Source organism: Candoia aspera, chromosome 3, assembly GCF_035149785.1.
Source record: "Candoia aspera isolate rCanAsp1 chromosome 3, rCanAsp1.hap2, whole genome shotgun sequence".
Taxonomy (NCBI): Eukaryota; Metazoa; Chordata; class Lepidosauria; order Squamata; family Boidae; genus Candoia; species Candoia aspera.
Window position 1 is genome coordinate 163,408,529 of NC_086155.1, and position 22,598 is coordinate 163,431,126.

Here is a 22,598-nt window from a genome sequence, read left to right on the forward strand (position 1 = left end):
TTCATGCCACATAGTCTCACTGGTACAGCATTCTTCCTTTAATAAAATTATAAAATTTCTTTGAGTTGAGGTTTATGCCCATGTCATTTTCTTGGCAACTATATGGGAGTGTTTGTAGTTTGCCACTACATTCCTTTGGGATTTTTTAAAACTTCACAATTTAGCCTACAGGATTCTAAAATTCTCCTCTCTCTCCCTCCCTCCCTCAAATACACGGCTAATTTAGTAATCAAGAGAAGACAGACAATATAGTCGTATGCCTCTTAGTCGTTGTAAACAAAAGGAACTTGCTTGGGAATATCATGTAACACTCTAGTCATTCTACCCAAACACACTGCTCAATCTATTATTGTGGTGAGGATGAGATTAATTTACACACTAACACTAGGGTAACATCATCGCTAAGCAGTATGGGTTAGACAGGAAAGAATGTACCTAAAGCAGAATGGTTGAGCATGATGGGCACTATAGTTGAATACATCTAATTTCTCATTGAGAAAATGAGTTTAGACAATGTTTTGAACTTAACTTCAGATATTACTAGCTATAGGTACATTCTTTCCTGTCCTAACCCAGAAAGTACAAACAGGTTCTGAGGATTAACAAATCAGATTTAGTGGAAAGTTTTACTGGATTTTTGTCTCTTTCCCCAGAAAAGTATGGGTACTTCAGATAGTATTCTTGTAAAACAATTTGTACCAAATTGCAAGTTTCAGGCAACTTAATTGTACTTGTGTAACTATAGAATAGTCTTGGTTAAATTGAGATAATGAAGGCATGGATTTATAGCTAGAAAAACTGCGCAGAACAAACCAACATGAAAAGAAATGTAACATTACAATAAGAGGTGCTATTTTATTTTACAAATGATTTGAAATGTTCATTCCAAGGGTAGATGGTCATAAATTAGAATACAGTATCTTGTTAGACATCGATGCTTTTTAAGACATAGCTACTATCTGGCAGGGTTTTTTAAAGATTTATTTTTATATATAACTCAAGGCAGCAAACATACCAAATACTCCTTCCTCCTCCTATTTTCCCCACAACAACCCTGTGAGGTGAGTTGGGCTGATGGAGAATGACTGTCCCAAAGTCACCCAGCTGGGTTTCATGCCTAAGTATTTTGTATTCAAAAGAAAAATGCACTAATAAAATCAGAAACAGAACAAACATATGGAGTGAAAGAATCTAAGGCTGTTCCTGTGCCCTATCAAGATTGTGTTAATACAGTAGGTTCAAGTGGGAAATGGACTATTTCCCCTCCTCTCAGTTTTTCTGTTGAGATTTTTTTTAATACACAGCTTCTATTTGATTGGTCCAAATAGAACTATCCCAGCTCGAGCTAGTGTAATTTTCTCTTTTGATCACATTATCAGGAGAACGGGACAGCTTTGCACTCTGTGGATATATAGCCCATTCTGACACATCCCCAATGTGCTACTTAATCTCCTCCCTTCCTCCTAATATTACAAAAGCACCAGTGATGTCCTTTTTCACATTTTCATGGGCAAGATTTGGAAGCTGGAAGACAGTTAAGTCAACTGTCTTACTAGATGCCCTTTGAAGGAACTGGCAATTTCTAATGCCCTGGGATTGTAGGATTGCAACCTCAGTTGCAACTCCAATAATGGAAGTTCCATTATTCAAGGACAGCAAACACTGTTTTACTAGTGTAACAAAATTTAAAAGGGCTGTTTAGTAGTGGCCATGCAAAGTTTACTCACAAATCTGTGTTACAAAAGATAGTGAAAGGTGATGATTTTGATACCATATGTAATATTCCTGCCCCTTTTAGCCATTCCTTAAGAGTAACAATGATATGCCAATACAAGCTTTTTTTATGTTCCCATGCCTAAACATTTATATTTATTGTATTTCTATCTACTCTATACAAAATTTTGAAATGTAACTTCAGGGAAGAGTTATGAAATTATGTAGAATAGATCAAGCTAAAATTAATCCAAATTATGTAAGATATGTTGACCTTGTCTTCTATATTGTGTGGAAGTGATTTTTCTTAAATACTTTTCTACCGATCTACCTACAAAATACCGAGAATCCACTATTCATGCAATATACAGCTTCAGGCAAATGCATGGCAGGAAAAATATGTGCTTCAAGTCTTGAATCACAAGCACCCTCAACATCCATACTTTCCCTGTTGAAAGTATGTCAGCAATACAACCTGAATTATATGCTCACTTTCAACCCTCCCCTCTCATACTTACCTTAGGACAAAATTATACTCTTCCAATTACAGGGGCAGTTCAAATCGATACAAAGGTGGGAGAAAACAGATCATTTTTCTTATGGAACTAACTGTTTTCATTAATTTTTCATTAGACCTGCTTCGGTTTCACTATCCATCACTAGCGGAGCTGCTATGCAGTAGATTACATTTCAGTTATCTTCCATGCTTCCAGGATTTAGTAGATATTGCTTGATAATGCTGCAAGCATTGTGGCTTTAACTTTTAATGATCAATAATGTACCAAGAAAAGGTATCATTTTTGTAGTAGTAACAGTAGGAATTGTCTCACTTCTCTGAGCCAAAATGGTTTGTCATCGGAGTAGGTTCTGAAATAGAGTTTGAACATGGATTACATAAACTGCTCATCCACACTTATTTTTTAAAAAGAATACTGCATGAAAAGTAACTAAGAACTATTGTTAGTTAAGCTTGTTGCTGTATAAAACAGAGAAGTAGGTTTCTTTAGTCTATGGAGCAAGAATGATCATGAAAAAGGAATATTAAAATTTAAGGTGGCTATTAAAGTACGTATATGGATTCTACTGCCACAACTTAGAACATCTTTAGTACACATAACATTAAGTCATATAGTTATTAAGTTGTATATTTGTCTAAACTGATGTGCAAAATAAGCATTCTGATTTTTGCTAAACATGATATTTAAATTATGTATTGTGCCCATGGTAAGGTTCGGTAATACTGTTTTAAAATATAATATACTGAAAACATCAACAAATTCAAACAAATGCAGTGTTAATATGCATTCAGCTATAGCACTCTCTTTAATAAGTAGTCAAATTTCCAGTGTTCTTCCAAAGTTTTGAATGTTATAGAGTAAAATGTACTCAAAGGGAAAGCAGCCAGGAAGTATGCCAATGGCATTATGTGAATCCTCATATTGGCAAAAACATGCCCACAACCTTTAGATGGACATTTGAATTTCATTGTTTGTTCACATTCTATATCAGCCTTTCTCAATTTTGTGACCTTGGAGGAACCCTTGAAATATTTTTCAGGCCTTGGGGAACCCCTGCAGATTCAGGCTCAGATATAGGCCAGAAGTTACAAAATGATTATACTCGTTTCATGGGTAGGCCTGTATATTTGCAGTAACAGTGCTCTTAAACTAAAAATAAGGAATGAAACTTACCTTAATGAGAAGTTGCCTGAATTTGAAATAATTTTTTTAAATAAATTGTGATCTCCCAGGGAACCCCTAGTGACCTCTCACAGAACCCTAGGGTTCCATGGAACCCTGGGAGAAACTCTGTTCTATATAAATATTGTTTCACTATGGTGCTGTGACACCTCCAATTAAAGCCAATTTTGGCCACTATGGGCAGTGTATATTATTAGACTTCATTAGGAAACCACTTTTCCATTCTTTCAACTTCATAATTAAAGTGCATATGAGATATATAGGAGAAAAGAATTATTTGCTTCATTTTAATCAATAATATTCAATGAAAAAGCAAAATATTCAATGGAATAGCTGAAGCCAGTCTTTGCAAACTACTACCAGATGTCCATTCTCTTCAAATAAACCAACCTCAGCAAAGGAATCTTGCTAATAAATATGGATCACTCCTGAAGACACCAGTAATTAGGATAGATAGGTCAATAAACAAGGTGGGAAAAACTACCAAGCTAAGTTAAGATTTAATTTTAAACAAAAGCCAGACATATGTGAAATTTGTTACAGAGTTCAATTAACATACTGTATAGCTATAAGTCATAGGCTGCTGGAACCAATAATTAGGCCAAGCCTGGCACCTCATAATGAATATTTTCCCCTGGAAAGACAATGCTGACAAAAAACATAAGAGAGTACTCTTTTTGTATTATGAAGGAATTCATTTGTCACTGGCTCCAGCTCAAACTAGAGAGACAGCAGTTCCCTGGATCCATTCCATTCCACTCCCCACCCAGGATAGAGTCTTAACTATAGTTGCCCATTGATTGGTGTTTCCAGCCAATATGATATTGTTATAATAAAACTTCAAGATTAAATTTTTATTATTGTATGATTCCCTCACTGCAAACAAACACTGTCTCAATAATGCAGTAGTAACACATAGATCCTAAACCCACTGAGGTTCTTTTGTGATCAGTCTGTTCAGTAGATACAGTTTCTAATCAGACACTGATTTATGATTTTCCCCTCTTGAGGCATGTAATGATGGTTAAATGTCATACGCTACAAATAACTGTATAAAACTTCAGGAAAGGATACAGCAGAACTAGACTTCATAAAGATTATGGGGCTGCTAGCTTGAAAATGGCAACTTAAATTCTCTTCCTTCCTTTGGTGTCTAGCTCAATTTATCCCATGTTTTAACATTAGTGTATATTCCTGACAGTTATAACCAGTAATAAGAAACAGACACGGGGATAGGTCATCATCATAGTATTTATTTTTAAAAAAGCTTAGTTTATAGATAGGAAGAGGGAAATTTACACAGGGCAGTTTGTCAGCATCAACCAGGATTTGTTTTTTAAGTTGTAGTTTCTATATAAGTTAGAAGTACTAAATCAAGCACTTCATAATTCCTTAACGCTACACTTAACAATCAATAATTCATAGCTATTGTTATATGTGAGCTCAGCTGAAATGAAGCAAATGCAAATTAAAGTTATAACCTATGTGGTTGCTTTTTCTTTGTACTTGTATTTAAGAACAAAAATAATGCCTGCAGATGTGTAATAATTTTTATACTACATGTACAAAAGAAAATGTACAACCTATTAGGTTAAGTTGGGAAGCAGTTAGTATAATACAAAAGAAAGGGATTGGCACCTCTTTTTAAAAGAATTTTAGTTTTTCTCTAAGAAATAAATGGATAAATAGAACAAAAAAGAAACCCCAACCCTCCCATATAATTTTGAATTATAAATACAAGATTGAGACAGTTTTGGAAGAAGTAATAGCCCCAAATACAGAACATGTGATCTAACATGTCCATATTTTTTGTTAGGCGTGGGTAATCAAATCAGTGAGGAAATAGCCAAAGATAACAAGAAACTTTAATGCAAAGTATTGATCTTACTCCTGGTGATCCCTTACTCTCTCAAGAAATAATAAACCACTCACATTGAAGTCTGAAATATTTAACTGGCCTGAGGGGCTTGGAGCTTTCTTGGTTTCATTTCCAGTGTAAATAAACCTCAGGCTGCAGGAATGTCTGCATTCAAATGCCACTTGTCCAATAGCAGTAATTCCTAATAGAGAATTCTGAAGGATAGGAATGACAGGATAAAATAATTGGTTTTAGTTTCTGAACAAATAGTAAAAAAGAACAATGGTCAATATTATTGCAGAGTTTTAAAAATCTATTTCCCTCCCCAGTTCCAGTTCAGTTTACTCTCTCTTTGGCAAGCTGGTGATCAAAGAAAGACAAAGACATTGAAAGAAACATACAGAATTTAGATAAGCATGTTTGTAAATATTTAGACTACTTGTAAAATTCAAAATCAGATTCTATAGCCTAAAGATGAGCAGTAACTAGAATCCCTTGAATAGACAAGCTGGCATTTGCTCCGTTTGATGCAACTTCAGTCATGCTCAACATGGAGTTGCAGTATGTGTAAAACAAATATCCTTTCTCCTAATTGCTATTAACCTATCCAGTGGACTAAAACCAGTAAGCTCTAGGTTACTTCTAGAGCTTCAAGACTACTGTTAGAGATTAGACGCTTCTCTTCATCAGTGTAATTTCAACTTGATTCCTGTCCTGTTTCTGCATCAAGTACTTGGAGCATTTCTTACTGATTGAATCTATAAAAGCTATTCTCCTGGTAGCGTTGAAGTTGGGAAGCATCCGTTACTTATTAGACTACTCAAACTACTTTTCGTCACACTGCTATCGTCTTCCAGCCTGGGACAAAGCTAGACAACATGGAGCTGAGGCTGCAGCCTATTCTGTATCTTTGACATTATGTTTTCCCTTCCTTTACATACCAGTTTGGGGAAAGTGTCTGCTCACCACTGCCATTAAGAGTTGTCAAATAAGAAACAAATCTCTACAACTTTATTGATCAGGCTCATTTTTGAGAGAAATTTCAAAACTTCTACATTAGACACTGGGTGGTCAAAGAATGCTTTTAAAAATAATCAAATACCAAAGAACTAGAAAGAGGTATTTGTATTGGTAAAAATGCATTCAAAACCAATATAAGCAACAATGATCAATTTGCCTTCAGAAATTCGTTTCATTTGCAACTCTGGCCACATTATTCTGAGGAAGATCATATTGTCCATTTTTTCCAGTATATGTTCCCAGCAGTCCCTTTGGTACCACTTAGATCATGTTGAAAGAATACGTAATCTTGGCAGCTGATGTTCCTTCCATTTTTTATAAGTTACAGCAAAATACAGCATCCACTGGTGCAATAAAATGTAGTTTTTAAAAAAAAAAAAAAAGCTAAATTATAATCACCATGTATTAGAGAAATTATTACCCTGTAAAAAGAGAGCTGCTCACTTTTTCTTATTTAATATATTTATTGCTCGTATCTACCGATCTGATTTAATAAATGACATTTAACGAACTGTTCAAGATTCTGCTCTCTTTGTATACAGCTAATCAGTCTTACCAAGAAGTCTACATTTTGTTACCCCTGCATCATGTTTATTCAGCTCATAACTTCAGATTCCATGACTGACCTAAAGTACAATGTCATCGACATTCCAGTCCTCCACAATCAGTAATTCAATTCATAAAATAACATTCAGTGAAGAAATGTTTATCTGACTATTAAAAGAATTAGAAAGAAACAAGATACAACGTCTATTTCAGACAACTGAACGAGAATGATGAATTGCCAACAAAGGCTCCATGTCCTATAAAATGCAACACAAAAATCACAGTAATATTGAGCTGCAGCATTTATAAGTGGGAAGAACAACTTTCAACAACACATACGTGCCGTCATTTTTCTATCAAATATCCTACCCAGAGTTTTAACCATGTAAAGCCTATTGACTCTTATGAAGTATGCCACATATAGAACAAGAAACCATTTCTCATCATCTCACTCTTAAAATTCAATGTCTGGACCCATTTTTAAAATAAATGGGGGGAATTGTATAATATTAAATATAAGTACGGATAGTGCTGTTAAATTTTATTTTTCTTATATGTTTGTAGATTTTTCTACTGATCAAGACTGAAAAGGTAGATTTTTCCAGCTTTTCTGTTCCTTCTGTTTTACCATAGTGCAAAATAAGATAAAAATGCACATCCATTAAGATTAATTTCCATTAAATGGAAAAACAATCAGTTAACAATAATCCAAATTCAGCAATACAATATTACTGCTATTGTCCAAATTTACAGATTTGAAACCACAAATTCAGTCTACCTTCTCAATGAAACTGTGTTAATATTATTTTTCATCTTATCCAGCATTTTTACCTTAACTGCTTATGATACATATCACATTGGATAAATGAAATTATATTTAATTTTACAAGCTTACATTTCTGGGGTAGCACAAGATCGCTTTTGTCCATCAACATATTTTAGGGATTTATTCTCCTAGCTGTTTCTTGATATGTACTTAAGGGAAGTATGTAATTAGGTTATTTCACATTAAAAAAAAAAACCCTCAGGGTAATGCCTTTAGCCTTCACTGGTAAGAGCTATATTAGATGGATTCTTTCTACTTGAAGCTCTGAATTCAAATTTTTCCCAGTAAAGAATCACCAAAAAGAACAGAAGTGTTAATAGCGTTAGATTGCATATAGAAATATACTTTGTGGGAAAGGATACTGGAATAGTTGGTAGTAGGCAAGCAAAGCATCATTTTCTGAACAGTTTGGGACTTCTGTAATATAATTTGCAATCTCTTTTGAGAGTAGTCCAAACCCACTGAGACAGTTAGTATTACTTGGGGAAAAAAGGCAATTTTATTAGCATAACTTGAACTAAAAAAGGCAACTGTGTTGGTCCTTGGGAGAGGGTCTTAAAAACAGGTAACGTAAAAGTCTTATTAAGACCAACTTAAAAGAAGCAATGCGGTAATTTTTTACTTTTACAAATTTATTCATACTCCCATCTTTCCATTCTTGTTTTTTTCAAAAAAGACATTCAGTTTTTTCCCAAACTTCACATTAAAAAATAGGTAAAGAAAAAAAAAAGATGATAAAGTAACAGAAGTCCCAACTGCAACATATCCCAATACTATAATGCAGAACATATTTTGCCTACTAATAAAGTTAAATTTTCTCAGTAATTTTCCATTGTATTGGGAAAAAGAGTCAACAGACAATAATCATTCCTACAGGTCCAGACAATATGGGATTTCTTGTTTTAGTAAAATTGTAGATTGCGCATAGATGAGTTCACGAATACCAAAATAATAAAAATGTGTATCCCCCTTTGAGTTAAACTTGACTCCTGGTAACTCAGTGAACATGTCCACATAATTTTCTTGGCAACAGCATGGAAGCAGTTTACTGAATTAACACAAAATGAATTAAGTCCCAGTAACTGGTGGTGGTGGTGGTAGGGATCTTTCCCTTTTTGAGAAAGCCAAAACAATGCAGAAAGGAAGCATACTTTGTAAGAAAAAAAATGAATGTAAGACTTAAAAGGATAAATCTAAAAACCCTAATGAAGCTATACCAAGCAGAGATGTTAGGCATAGTTAAAGTAGTTCTGTAAATCTCCAATTAATTGCTTTACCAAGTCTTTAAAAAAAGTTCTACAAAATTCTATGACTAGCATTGGGATTTTACCATACAACCACCTTTTCAAACAAGGCTAAAAAATCAGTTAAGAAGAGAAAGTAGCACTATAAGGTGCAACAGGTTTTTTTGTTTTTTTTGCTACAATGGATTAGAGTATATCACTTTTTTTTTTTTACTAACTTCCTCATGCCTTCATATTTTTTTCGGAACAGAATTCATCACTGCTTACAGTGCAATTCTATACGTATCTACTGAGATCAGAAAGACTGATTCTCAGGTAAGTGTGTATGGTATTGCAGCCTGTAAATGCATAAAATTCATAACAAAGTGAGTTAAAAGCTATTTTTTTAAAAAAAATTACCTTATTTTGTTGTTCAGTGTTGATTTTAATAGTTCATTTTAAGAAAATTTATTGTACTTCATATATTATCAAGTTAAAAAAAACACTTTTGAATTCACTAGACTCAAACCAGGGCCACTCTACTACATAATAAAAAATTCTAGATCCTTTAAATTTTAGAGAGAGAGGGAAAAAATGTTCACATCTGTCAGGTGGACAGAAGTGTATGACTTCTGTACAAGCTACATTTTAAATTGTTTCTGACCTTTTCTTTTGCAATGAAGAAACTCTTCTGGAGTTGTGTTAAGTCACCTCCAAAGCAGACATCTGTAAACTTGATTCAAGGTGTATACACTGAAAAGCAGATTGCCATTTAACAATGGAAAATGGAAAAGAGATGTTAGCTTCCAGTAATGGCAATGGCTTCTTCACTGTCAATAAGGCCTTACTAAGGCCCAGGAGACTTAATGGCCATCACAGCACCAACCTCACTTACCCATTTTTATTTTCTTTTGCAAATGTAATGTTTCACATATACATATTTTACACCTTGAAGTTATTATTACTATTCCAAATGCTCCCATTCGAATACAAGCATGGTCTCTATATTTGATATAAACATGTCTTTATTCAACTTTTCATTCTAAAGCTGTTTTGGTGTCCCAACTGCACATGAAAAAGGTTCCCCTTTTGTTGCATAAGAAAAAGTGTCCTTAGTCCAGAGGTTCTTGCTTTATTCGAATGACAGAGGATGAACGAGATGTCCTTCTGAGTTCTCGCTTAAGTACATATTCACTGAATTGGGAAGAGTCTACTCCTCCTCCACATGAGCCAACAATTTCAAACCCTCTTTGTTGCAATCTCTCAAGTACCTACAAAACAGAATAAGAAGCTGTGTAAGTACAAAAATGCAATTCAGCAATCATATTCATTCCAGTTCCATCATTATTAAAATGTATCTCTGAAATGCTTCTCTACAGCTGGTACTCAAAGCCTGATACAATAATCATCCTTATGACTATATGATTATCCCTGAATTCTAACAGAAGATAAGAAACATAGGGCAATTATGCCTTAGCCTTATTTTTAACCAAAGTATTCACATACATCATGCAATATTGTTTTATTTACAGTAAACAATTTATGATAAATAATTTTAGCTTTCTTGAGATACTTGACTATTTTAGCTCCATTTTGAAAAAGGTAATCCCTGGCCTGTAGTTTTTACCATAAGTGTTCAAAGACAGATTGACAGATAAATTGGTCAAATGAGTATTAAGATCAGATTTTTTAAAACCCAGTTTGCTTAATTACAAAATAAAAACACATTGGTTGACTTCATAAATATATCTATAACTATTGTCAATTTATATAGCCACTCATATCACAACATTTAAAAATAGTACAACTTAATATAAAACAAACAACAGACTAGGAGCCAAATCAATCTAGACAAATAATATCCATACCACTAACTAACTAACTCTCTGACTCCTATGCCTGGGATAGTCAAAGGAGTTGCTATTTTCATGCCATGCTATAGTGTGGCCTGTTTGTTTGTTTGTTTTGGGCTTAGCATAAATGAAGCAGGCCATGTTTAGAACATGCCTAGTTACACATTTATTTTTTCTAGCTAACATCTAAGGATGTAGAGGCCTGAATAGTTGTTGAGCAAATATACTAGCATTTAATCCATACAAGACAGAAATGCCATTGGTCAGCAGGAAAGTTGATCTTGGACTAATACATATAATCTAAATGAGGCTACCTTCTCCTTGAAGAGTTTTATCTGTTATCTGGGTGTGGTCTTTTAACTCACTTGGATGACAAGATAGCTCCAATGCTATAGCCAGGAGTGTTCATGTTTGGCTGGTGAACCTGAGCAGATACGATTATGGGCATATAGGTTGAAATACTGAAATAGTTTCTAAGCAAATCTACTCTTGAAATATTGTGATTTATGTATTTTATTAGTTTTTAATCTTATGTTGTAAGCCACTTTGGGATCCTATATCTAAAAGATACATATTATCTAAATAATACAGATACTCATATCAAAATATATTTATAATAATAATAATCATTACTTTGAACAGCTTACATCCTTTAATATTATTAAACAACACCTGCCTATCCCAGGTCCTTGGGAAGAACTCGATAGGTGGAGAAAAATGCCAAATCCAGTCTAAACATCTGGCTGGCTGTGTGATCATCCATAATAATATCATCCAGGCCTTTGGAGAGGATGACTGATGCCCCTTTCTTCCTTTCTGTTCCCCCCTGGATTTATTTTCTTTGCCATCATTGTTATTTTGTTTTGTGCTGTTTTGTGGGTATTTTTCTATTGTTCTTTGTTTTTAATGTTTTAACAATGTAAACCACTCAGAGTCGCTTGGAGTTAGGTGGCATATAAATTTAATAAAATTATTTATTATTATTAATAATAATAATATAGTAAAATAAAAAGGTGGCATGTACTCTTGAACTCTCAGTGTTGTTCAAAACAGATCTTATATGTGGCATCCTAGAGTGTAGAGAATTTACAGAAATTCCACCAGCTGTTCAAATCAATGGCTTGCTTTCTATATGCTGAATTGCTTAAGCTGTTTGATTTTTATGAACAGGTTTGCACTGAACATTTTATATCATAAAATGGAAACGTTATCCTCCACATGGGGGAAAATATGGTATTATTTATTTTATTTTATTTTTATCCCGCCTTTATTATTTTTATAAATCACTCAAGGCAGCAAACATACCTAATACTCCTCCCTCCTCCTATTTTCCCCACAGCAGCAACCCTGTGAGGTGAGTTGGGCTGAAAGAGAGTGCCTGACCCAAGGTCACCCAGGTGGCTTTCATGCCTAAGGTGGGACTAGAACTCACACACTTCTGGTTTTTCAAGAACTCTAGAAACTGTTCTTAGATGCATTTGCATGCTCAATTACCTAATGTAGCTATTTTCAGCCTTGAAACCTGTGGAGTTACAGGTGAGGACCCAACTGAAATTTGTGTTGATTGAGCAAATAATTGGGGACAGGAGTATGGCCTTGCTCCTTCCATGTATTCAATGGCTCAGTGATTATACTAGTTATTCCAAAATCCATCACTTTAACAAGAAAATGGATAGAGGGGAAAATATTGCCTACAAAAGAAGTTATGCAGAAGTCAGAAAACAGAGATGCAATCTTTGGTTCTGTGATATTATTCTGCAGTGAATTTAGATAACCCAGCAATGCTGAATTTGAGTTGCATTTCTACTGTTTTAAGAAAATACAGCATTTCTGGTGCACAGAGGTTATTTAGGAGAAAGCAGACGTCACCAGAACTTTTGACATGCTTGGGCATTATGGATAGCATAAATTTAATTTAATTAGATTAATTTAAATTAATTTAATTTAAATAGATCAAGCCAATGATAGGCCTCATAATTTTTTTATTGTACATTTCCTTCTGAAAATAAGCTAAGAAAAAAGACCATATATAGAAAATGAAGGAGGGCTAGGTTACAAAAGAAAAGTATAAACAGGTGACTAGGAACCGTAGAACAAGTGTTAGGAAAGTGAAAGCTTGGAATGAGCTGAGGTTAGTAAAGGGAGTTAAAAGCTACAGAAAAGACTTCTTTAGATATGTTTAAAAGTTAGCATGAGGTTTTCAAGAACTAGTTTTCCCAAACTAACCTTATCTTAAAAACAAACAAACAAAACAGGTATCTTCCTTAACAGACTGTGAGAATTCTGTAGAATATCTTGTTCAGCAAAGCACAGCAAACTATCTTGTGACATGTTGATAAGCAAACTAATGAAGTATGACTAGATGGCATGTCATTTAAGTGGATTCACAAGTAAGCTCAAAATTATACTCAAAGAATGTTCATCAGTAGTTCCTCATCAAATTGGAAAGAGGTATCAAGTAGGGTGCTATGAAGTTTATCTCTGAATCCTCTACTCTTCAGCTACTTTTCTATTAATGACAAATGAAGAGGTGAAGGGAATGCTTATCACAATGCAGATGACAAACATTGATGGGATAGCTAATGCTTTAAAAGACAGGAAAAAAATCAAAATGATCTTGATAAATTAAAGAAATAGGATCAAAGTAACAGAATGAAATTTTATAGAGGTAAGTACAATATATGTCAGTTAAGAAACAAAACTCAAATGGTCAGCATTGGGAATACATGGCTTGGTAATGTTACTTGTAAAAAAATCCTGTCTGGTCAAGCTCCACCTTGAATACAGTGTCCATTTCTGGGTAACACACTTTAAGAAAGATTCAGGACTGAAACAGGTTCAGAAAAAAATGGTAAGGAAACTAGAAACTAAGTCCTATGAAGAAAGATTGAAGGAATAGGATATTTATAGCCTTGAGAAATGCAACTGAATATGAATAGCTGAAAGAATGCCATACAGATCAAGACCTGTTTTCTCTTGTTTTAGTGCAAAACATGAAATAATGTATTTAAGTTACAAGAAAGCTGATTCTGATTTATAGTTAAAAAATAGGACAGGCAGTTTAACATGAAATTACTCAGAGAGATGATAGGCTCTCCTTCACTAAGTGTGTTCAAGAGGAGGTTAGACATCCATATGTCTGAAATTTTTAAATTTTAATTCCTGCATTGAGTAGGGGATTACATTACATTGTATAAATGGCCCTTCATGGTGTAAACTCTTTCACCCATTTATTTGTGCATAAACGAATGCATTTTTAATTATATTGCATAAGCTTAAAGAGTGCAAAAAAGTAAAGAATAAAGATACAAAAGGCAAAACAAAAGTAAAAACTTTGTGAGGGGAATTTTTGTAACACATTCTCCCTTCCTTTCCATTATCTTTCCCTAACCACTACCTAAATATTTATGCTACATTTTTAATATTTAATATTAAACATTGGAAATTTTTGCTTGTATCTGTTCAAAGTCTTTTAATCTATTCTTAATTAATCTCAGTTCTTTTCCTAGAAGCCATATGCCAAATGTCTAAATCTGCCTTGCTCTGTAATGTGTCATATATAAGGGAGCTATTCCTGCTTAAATTTGGTTAAACTTTTATTATGAATACAGATCGAAAAAAAGACAAAGAAAGAAAAACCTAATACATTGATTACATACCTGAACTGAATTGAGATGACAATATCCATTTAAAGGAAATCTGATGACATGTGTTGAGTCATGATTCCAACCTGCATTGACTGAATTGCACATCACGTCACCAATTTCTGGGAAAACCTCTTCTATTAAAGACTTATCTCCACTTAAAGTAATTCTTTCTCCAAGATCCGGAGCAACACGTACAACCAAGCACTCACAAGATTTCGAAAACCGGCCTGTCTCCCGATCCTGTTTCCATCTTTCCATTTCCCCTAGCATGGGCTGAAGCTGAAAATACTTTGCTTCTTCATATAACAAACTGTAATCCTGAAAGATACATAATGTTCAGAGCCACAGTGGAAAAAACGTATTTCTCATTATGTAGTATGTGAACAGTTATTTATTTCAGCAGCTTATGAAGATCTCTACATTAATGGAAATCTCCATATTTTTCAACTAATAAGAACTTATGGATTTTTCACATTAAAACAAACAGGGAGGCTGCTGTATTGTTTTGTGTTTTTATTCTCTTCCAGGTGTAATGCACTTACTTGGTATGTATTACTCACTGCACTGAATTAGCTTACACACACACACAAACAATTTTTTCCCATATTTTATTGTATTTTATCTTATGAAGATACATTTTATCTTCACATTTTATCATACAAAGAGAAAATGTATTAGAAAATATGGGATTGGAGTGAAGAGTCCACACAGTATGACAACATCAGTAATTACTATGTGGATTTTTTTACAGGTCTTCCATAGAGTTCTGTATTTAATGCATACTTGGAAAAGAGAAGGAAGTGTGAGCAAATAGAATACATGTTCGCATACAACTATTCTCTAGTCTAGATCATTAAGGATACATGTGAAACCTTAGAGATACGTTGTGGATAGCAAGCTTGGAGACTCAGTTTGGAAGATTAAAGTAAAGTACATTAATTGCTAATATTTATTTATTTATTTTAATTTTCTATCCACCTTTATTATTTTTTATAAATAACTCAAGGCGGCAAACATACCTAATACTCCTTCCTCCTCCTATTTTCCCCACAACAACAACCCTGTGAGGTGAGTTGGGCTGAGAGCGCACGACTGGCCCAAGGTCACCCAGCCGGCTTTCATGCCTAAGGCAGGATTGGAACCCTCAGTCTCCTGGTTACCTGCCATAAATTGGTTAAAAATAACACTGTTTTGGGACCATACATTTTCTTGATGGCTTTTTTTTTTTGGTCTCAACTTTTTTTTCCGTATCTCAGTGTGATATTCTAAGCAAGCTACTCACATACAAATGTATACAGGTCTGCCTAGAAACAGATTCCACTGAGTTCAATGAAGCTCACAAATAAAAGTAAACCAGATTAGAAAATACTTACATACTATACATTTGGTGTATCTTAAAAAAGACTTTAAAAAGTTGAACTAGTCATTCAACTAATCCACTATTAGACTTTTATTATAGTAAATAGTTTAATAAGTGTAATAATTTACACTGAGTTTTATGATCTGCATTTGTGGTTTCAAATTTTAAGCAGTTTGGCAGCAGTATTGTATGTCTGTTCATGAATATGCATATTAAACTTTACACATTTAACAGGCTGTACAACTGGAAACTACAAAGAACCTAAACCTAAACTTCAGTATAATACGTAATGCTCTTCTGAGGCAGACTATTTAGGCATAGTGTTGTAATAATCTGAAGATTATTGCTCAAGAAGGTATCTATTACCTCTATTTAACAACATACTATCTATCATCATTTTTTTAACAACGTATCTCTAAATTTCTGATTTCTAAGAATCTGTACAGATTATTTATAGCATACGCTAAAACTTACATGCACTCCCCATCTGCCTGACCTTACCAGACAGGCAGAAACTACCAGAGTTAGGCGGTCCTTCAAATAAGCATGGCTAGCACCTTGAATTACACCAGGAAGCCAGTGGTAACCAGAGCAGCACACAGAGTTGTGACATCACGTGGACATATCATGTCATGTCTACCACTGCCTGCACTGCTGCATTCTGGACCAGGTGTACCTTCTGAATGGTCTTCAAGGGTAGCCCCATGTACAGCACACTGCAATAGTCCATCTGTGAGGTGACTAGAATGTGATTATCTGAAGGCCCTTCCGATCCAGGAATGGGCACAACTGGCTCACTAAGTGAATCTGTGTGTAATCCCTCTTGGCCACAGCTGCACCTGCTCTACAAAATGACCCCCAGATTATGCACCAATATCAAATGGGGAAGTGCTACCTCATCCCAGACTAAAGACAGAAACCAAATAGCCATTTTTCCTGTTCTTTCTTTTTGTTGTTGTTGCCTATTTTGCTTTGTGATTTTCTTTTTTTCTCAACATGCACAAACAATAATAAGTAACAATACAATGGAGACCTTAGTATTAAGTATTCAGCTTAAGACATAAACCTTTATTGTACAACAAATATTTTGATGTAATTTGCAGTTTTTATTAATGCTATATTTAGCTTTGGATGTAAAATTTAAACAACTTTATGCTTATTAACACCAACATTTCAAATCATAGTTAACGCTGATATAACTTTTTCTTTTTTTCTATCTTTAAAGGTCTAAGTTATGTAAACATTAGTGTTAATAATCTCTAGTCAATACTATATAAATACCAGTGTATCAAAATAATATAATGTATTACTTATGTCTTATAATAATATAATAAAACCAATTTTAAAAAAGGCTAAAGACAGAAGCCACAGAACTGGAAGGCCCAAATATATGCAGCCACTTGGTCTTGTCAGGATAGTCTGTTCCTCCCCTCTAGACTTGTAGATACTCCATACACTGGTACAGGACCTTGACAGCATCACTGGGATAGCCCAAGGTTGAAATGTAGAATTGGACATCATCAACATACTGAGGATATCTTGTGCTGATGGATATATTTCTAGATATAATGTGATCTTGGTTTGATATAGAGTAAGGGATTATTATGGAAATTGCTATATATTCTTGTTCTATAAATTTGGAAGTCACTTATGTAATCTTTAAAAAAAAATTGTGTTTCTCACTTTTTTATTTTTCTCTTTGTAGTTTTTTGCTTTTTTGTCGTTTTTATCTTTGCTTTAAACTTAATAAAGTTCTTATAAAAAATGAGGATACCTGACTTCAAACCAATGGATAATCTCACCCAGTAGTTTCACGTAGATGTTAAACAAAAGGAGTGAGAGCTTCAAGCCCTATGGCACCTAAAAAATGAGGGGCCAAAGGCTTTATGTTACCTCCCATCAACACCAACTGGAACTGACCACAGAGAAAGGAGGAGAATCACTGCAGAATAGTGCTCCCTACTCCCAATCCCCACAGCTGGTCCAGGATACTCTGATTGATAGTACTGAGAGCCACTAATAGGTGAAGGAACACTATGATGGAGGCACCATCCCCATCCCAGTTCTGCCAGTGGTCATCAGCAAATGCAACTAATGCTCTCTGCATATTGTCTACTTAGCAATTATTTACTGTTATTGAGTAGGAGTGGATGCCTATCAGGAGATAGAGCCAGGGTTCAAACAAGCAAAGCAAGGATTATGTAGAGGCAGAGGTGACAACAGGAAAAAATAACTTTTAGAAGCAAATAAAATGATGTTCAAAGCAAAAGTTTATATAGTTTGGCCCATACACTACAAAGCATTAATCTGAGTGTACATTTTTTGTTTCAGATTCCAGCAGCAACCCAGTGCAAAGAGAAAGGCAAATGAGGAATGTAACTCCAAGAGGCTAACAAGAAAGCAAACTAAAAAGAGAGAAAAGGAAAACAGACAAATATACTGAGGACTATATACTCAATCATCACCCATTTTCCCTAGATTAAAAAAATACAGAAAGAAATGAATAAAATAAGTACAGAGAAGAAAATAATATGAGAAGTGAGAGTATCCACACTGAGGAAACTGTAACACAATGTTTGTTTATTTCATCTCTGATTTCCACTTTTTAAAAACTTCAGTTTTTTAAAAATGTTAACAACAGCAATAGTTGCCAAACTCATCCCCTCATTAATCCCAATATTGAAATCTTACAGAAGATTAGTTATCTTTTCAAAACTGGCTTTAATTGTTTTATATATCAAAATGGAAGTAGTAGCAAATTCATCCTCATCATACACTGAAACTGTAGTTTCATTTCTACTTTGCCCACATGAAAATAAACATGAATTGTTAACAAGAGAATATATTTACTTTTTAAATGACTGACCTGCCTCAAGGAAAGAAAAACATTAGAGGTAGGTAAAAACAAACAAACAAAAAACAGATGCTAATCTCAGAAGGACATATCCGTGAATAGGTTCTTTCCAGATACCAAGTGTCATTTAGGATAGAATGCCATAAGAATTCTTGTGAAAGGCAAGTCAGTACTAAGGGATTCTGTAAACATTGCAGTTTAGATCTGTGACTAGAGCTTGGTCTCATTTCATCAGTCAAATATATTTTAGACTTTCCTACTGAGTAAAGAAGTAGAATCAGATGTAACCTGGAGCTTGTTTTTTAACCTCGGTACATGCAACCCCCTTTTTAAAAATATGGCCCTTAAGCAACAGGAATAAAAACATTGCACAATATTCTTCACTTCTTTTCATGGTACCTCCCCCATCTGATTTGAATGCAAACAAATTTCATCTTAATGCATTCGGGCACACCTTATAAAGATGTGATTAAATAAAGAACAGGGAAAAATTAACCCTGATGGCATTCCAATGTCAGAGATAATGTAACAGAATAGAGATCTCAAAAATACACTAGGTTTTATATTTTTAAAAGGTATATTTTTAAAGTTTTATTAAATTTCAGAGCCATTATAATTAATAAATCTTTAAAACAACCATTAGTAGCTTGTAATTTGATATATATAAACTAAATAGCAATATAGCAATGTAAATATATTATTATTAAACAACTATATACTTTAAAAAAGAAACCTAAGCTACTGTATATGGTAAGCAGAAACTGTAACAACAATCCTATATTAAATTACCTACAGAAGTAAAAACAAAAGGAAAAAAATTCTTAAGAAAGGGGGGGATTAAAAGAACTGACTAAACAAAATAGAAATTCAAACACCTCAACACATACATTTTATGTAATTATCATATAAATGTGATTTATATACACACACACACACACACACACAAGCAGACACATATTCAGACTATTTACATTATGTAACTTCAATGTTTTTGAAAGTCGTGATTCAGGTTTTAAATAATGAATTGAATCTACACATAAAGAATCATATTATCTAGTCTTCCTCTCCTTTGATATAAAGGTGTTTCAAAGGACGAGAGTTGACAAATTTCACTTTTAGAGTCTGGGATTAAAGCATTCAATCCAATAATTAATGTTTGGGATTTAAGCATTTTGTAAGTACACAATCACCTTTTTCACCACAGTCCAAGAATCCAAAGTTCTACATTGAAAGATTCCAGATACTTGGAATAGAATTTAACTGACATTAAAAGATACATTTCTTAGGAATTAATTAGAAGTATTCCCATTTAAATAGTATAACATTTTTTGAAATAGTATGAAATGCTTATGAGTCCAATACAGTAGATTTTAATTTTATATATCAAAATGTAAGATGCTTAAAAGTCCTAGCTAGAAATAAAGCTAAAGCTTATTTTTAAAAAATCTGATGGTAAGTTGAGTTTAATAGTAGAGCAAATTACTAATTGAGGAGAGCCAGTTTGGTGTAGTAGTTGAAGCCCAAAATATTAAAAGGACAGCAGATTTGGAAGGCTTGGATAAAGTCGTGGGAAAGTAAATTTAACCACTTCTTTATAAGTTGCTGTCTCACAATCACAGGCAAAATAGAAGAGAAGCCCTATATGACTAATGGCATGAAAGAACCAAAAGTTATATAAAGTACAGCTCTTTTTGTTTATTGCATTATATCCCATCTATTCTCTTTAAGTTCAAGGTGGTACACATTTTTTCCCCTAACCACCGTGTGAAGTAGGTTAGGCTAATCACCCTAAACTTTCCAGGTCTAAATTCAGCATCCTAATCATTTTTGATGATTATTGGCACTGAAATTCTTGGTAAGCTTCCAAAGAAAACATGGTTAGCAAAAGATTATCACTGAGGACATTTGGGGATTTGGGGTAGAGTATTAAATTTGAAAACTTATAAAGACACGCAACATGCAGCGGGTAACATGGCTGCTTACGAGCCTTCATGCTTGAAATCAGCCAATCAAGAGATGGCAGGAGATCTAATGCATTTTAATTTTAAAAGTGTCAGATTCCACAATCAAAGGATTGTTGATTCTTCTGATCGTGTTTGCCTGCAATGATGGATCAACGTATGTCAAGGAGAAAGATGGGAGGGGGGAACTGCAAGGAGTGTGAATCACTGTTGTTTGGGCTGGAAAGGGGGGAGTCAAGGTCATGCTGCCAGAGGCATCTGCGGCCGGTATGGCTGACTGTTAGAGGTTGGGTGAGAAAGAGACAGGAGGGGGGAGTGGGGCATTGGAAAGTTTTAATGAGTGAGTTTAGGCGGGAATCTTTTAATCGCAGCTTTCTTCTGTTCTGTACACTTGTTCTCAAGAAATCTGAATTCTGCATATTCCAATTGTGCATGAGTTGGGTCAATATTGGGACTGATGCTGTCAGTTCTTACAAAAAGTATTAACGTACTTTACATTCACTATGTAAATTTGATTTTTGTGTAAGATATACACTAGGAGGGAAAAAACGTTTTCCTTCAAAACCAGAAACCATCACCTTCCAGAGGTTTTGCTGAAATGTTTTGGCCAGCACAGGTTGAGCAGAAGAATGTTTTGGTTGCTTCAGCTTTTGGCAAAATGAAATCCAGATCAGATAGGCTGGCATATGTCACCCTCTCTCTGCCCTCCAGTTCCCAGCACAGCATATGCCACTAGTCTGCCCTCTTCCTGCACCTTCCTAGTGCCTTTCTTCCATCTCCTCATGCTGCCAATGTTCAAGCGCAGCACCCCCTGCCCCCGTTCTTAGCACCTTGCCTTCCTTTGCCTTTCCTTTCCTCACCTCAGCTGCCAATATCCTGGATTTTTCTCCACTACCTCCAGCTGAATGTACTCCAAACTAAACAATCCCATCTTGTTCTGCACTCGGAGAAAAATAGCCCTGTTTCATTTTGTGGACAGACCAAAACTTCTGAAACAGGCATGTTTGGGCTGAGGCACAGCCACCCAAAACCAGGTAAAAATTTGGCACAACCATTCTTTTCAGATTAGAAGCTGAATTTTGCTTTGTTAACTTCAAATATTCATTTTAATGATCTATTATTTGCCAGAACCAACCAAAGCAGTTATTCCTCAAGTGTTCTACAATTGTTAACTGCTGTTACTCAAACAATTTCCTCATAATCCTTCCATTATTATGAAGAAGATGACAATAAATACATTTTCACCTTGAAATCATCCGGTATGAGTAGTTTTGAAGTTCGTAGAAAATTCAAAATATATCTGAACATTTGGCCATCTCTGTCGATGAAGTAGTGCTGCTTCAGGCTATCCAAAACAATTGGCTCTGTGCCATCAAATAGCCTCCCAATTCTGAAAATAAAAGAAAAATCAAAACCAGCATGAATTTGCCATCAGCATACATAGCCATTAGTAGGAAATAAATCCTATCATCCTAATGGCTTGATTTCATAGTTTTGCATTGTCTAGTTAGCTAGTTACAATGAAAACAGAGGAAAAAGGATATCATCTCCATTTCTATAGCTTCTTAAGGCTGATCTGGGAATAAACCAATCTAAGTGAGGGTTTTGTTTTGGGGAAACATGCATAGGATTGTACTAGGATTGTACTATAAAACATTCCCTAATACCAGATGAAGGCCTATCAAGTTATAAGGACCCTTACCCATTTCCTTTAGTTAAAATAACTTACAACATAACCTTCAGGACAGAGATTAAAATGGCCTTCTCTGCATCTAAATAGTCCAAGAATTTAAAACCTGAAATTATTTTTGTTATATTCAAAATATTTAAATTTTTCATTCTTCAAATTTGACAAAAAAGTTCCTAATCAAAGGCTCTTGAGTAAATTGTCACAACGTAAGAGAACATGTCCCTTTATGGATCACTAACTGTTAGCAAAGAATAGGAATAAATGGGCAATTATCTCAGTGGATAAATTGTCATAGAAAATCTACGTGATTGCTAGGAGTCAAAAACAACTTGATGGCACATAATCAA

General features: G+C 34.4%; 1 protein-coding gene across 4 annotated transcripts in view; it reads right to left on the reverse strand.

The window, feature by feature from the left end:
• Positions 1 to 9,300: 9,300 nt before the first annotated feature.
• The window catches only part of KCTD1 (potassium channel tetramerization domain containing 1), a 68,501-nt gene continuing 55,203 nt past the window's right edge, over positions 9,301 to 22,598 (reverse strand). For all 4 annotated transcript variants that reach the window (XM_063299218.1, XM_063299219.1, XM_063299216.1 and 1 more), the window contains exons 3-5: positions 21,807 to 21,951; positions 14,399 to 14,704; positions 9,301 to 10,157 (exon numbers count right to left, since the gene is read on the reverse strand). In XM_063299218.1, the coding sequence (XP_063155288.1) occupies positions 9,999 to 10,157; positions 14,399 to 14,704; positions 21,807 to 21,951 (610 nt within the window). In that variant the 3' untranslated portion in view covers positions 9,301 to 9,998. The remainder of the gene's footprint in view (positions 10,158 to 14,398; positions 14,705 to 21,806; positions 21,952 to 22,598) is intronic.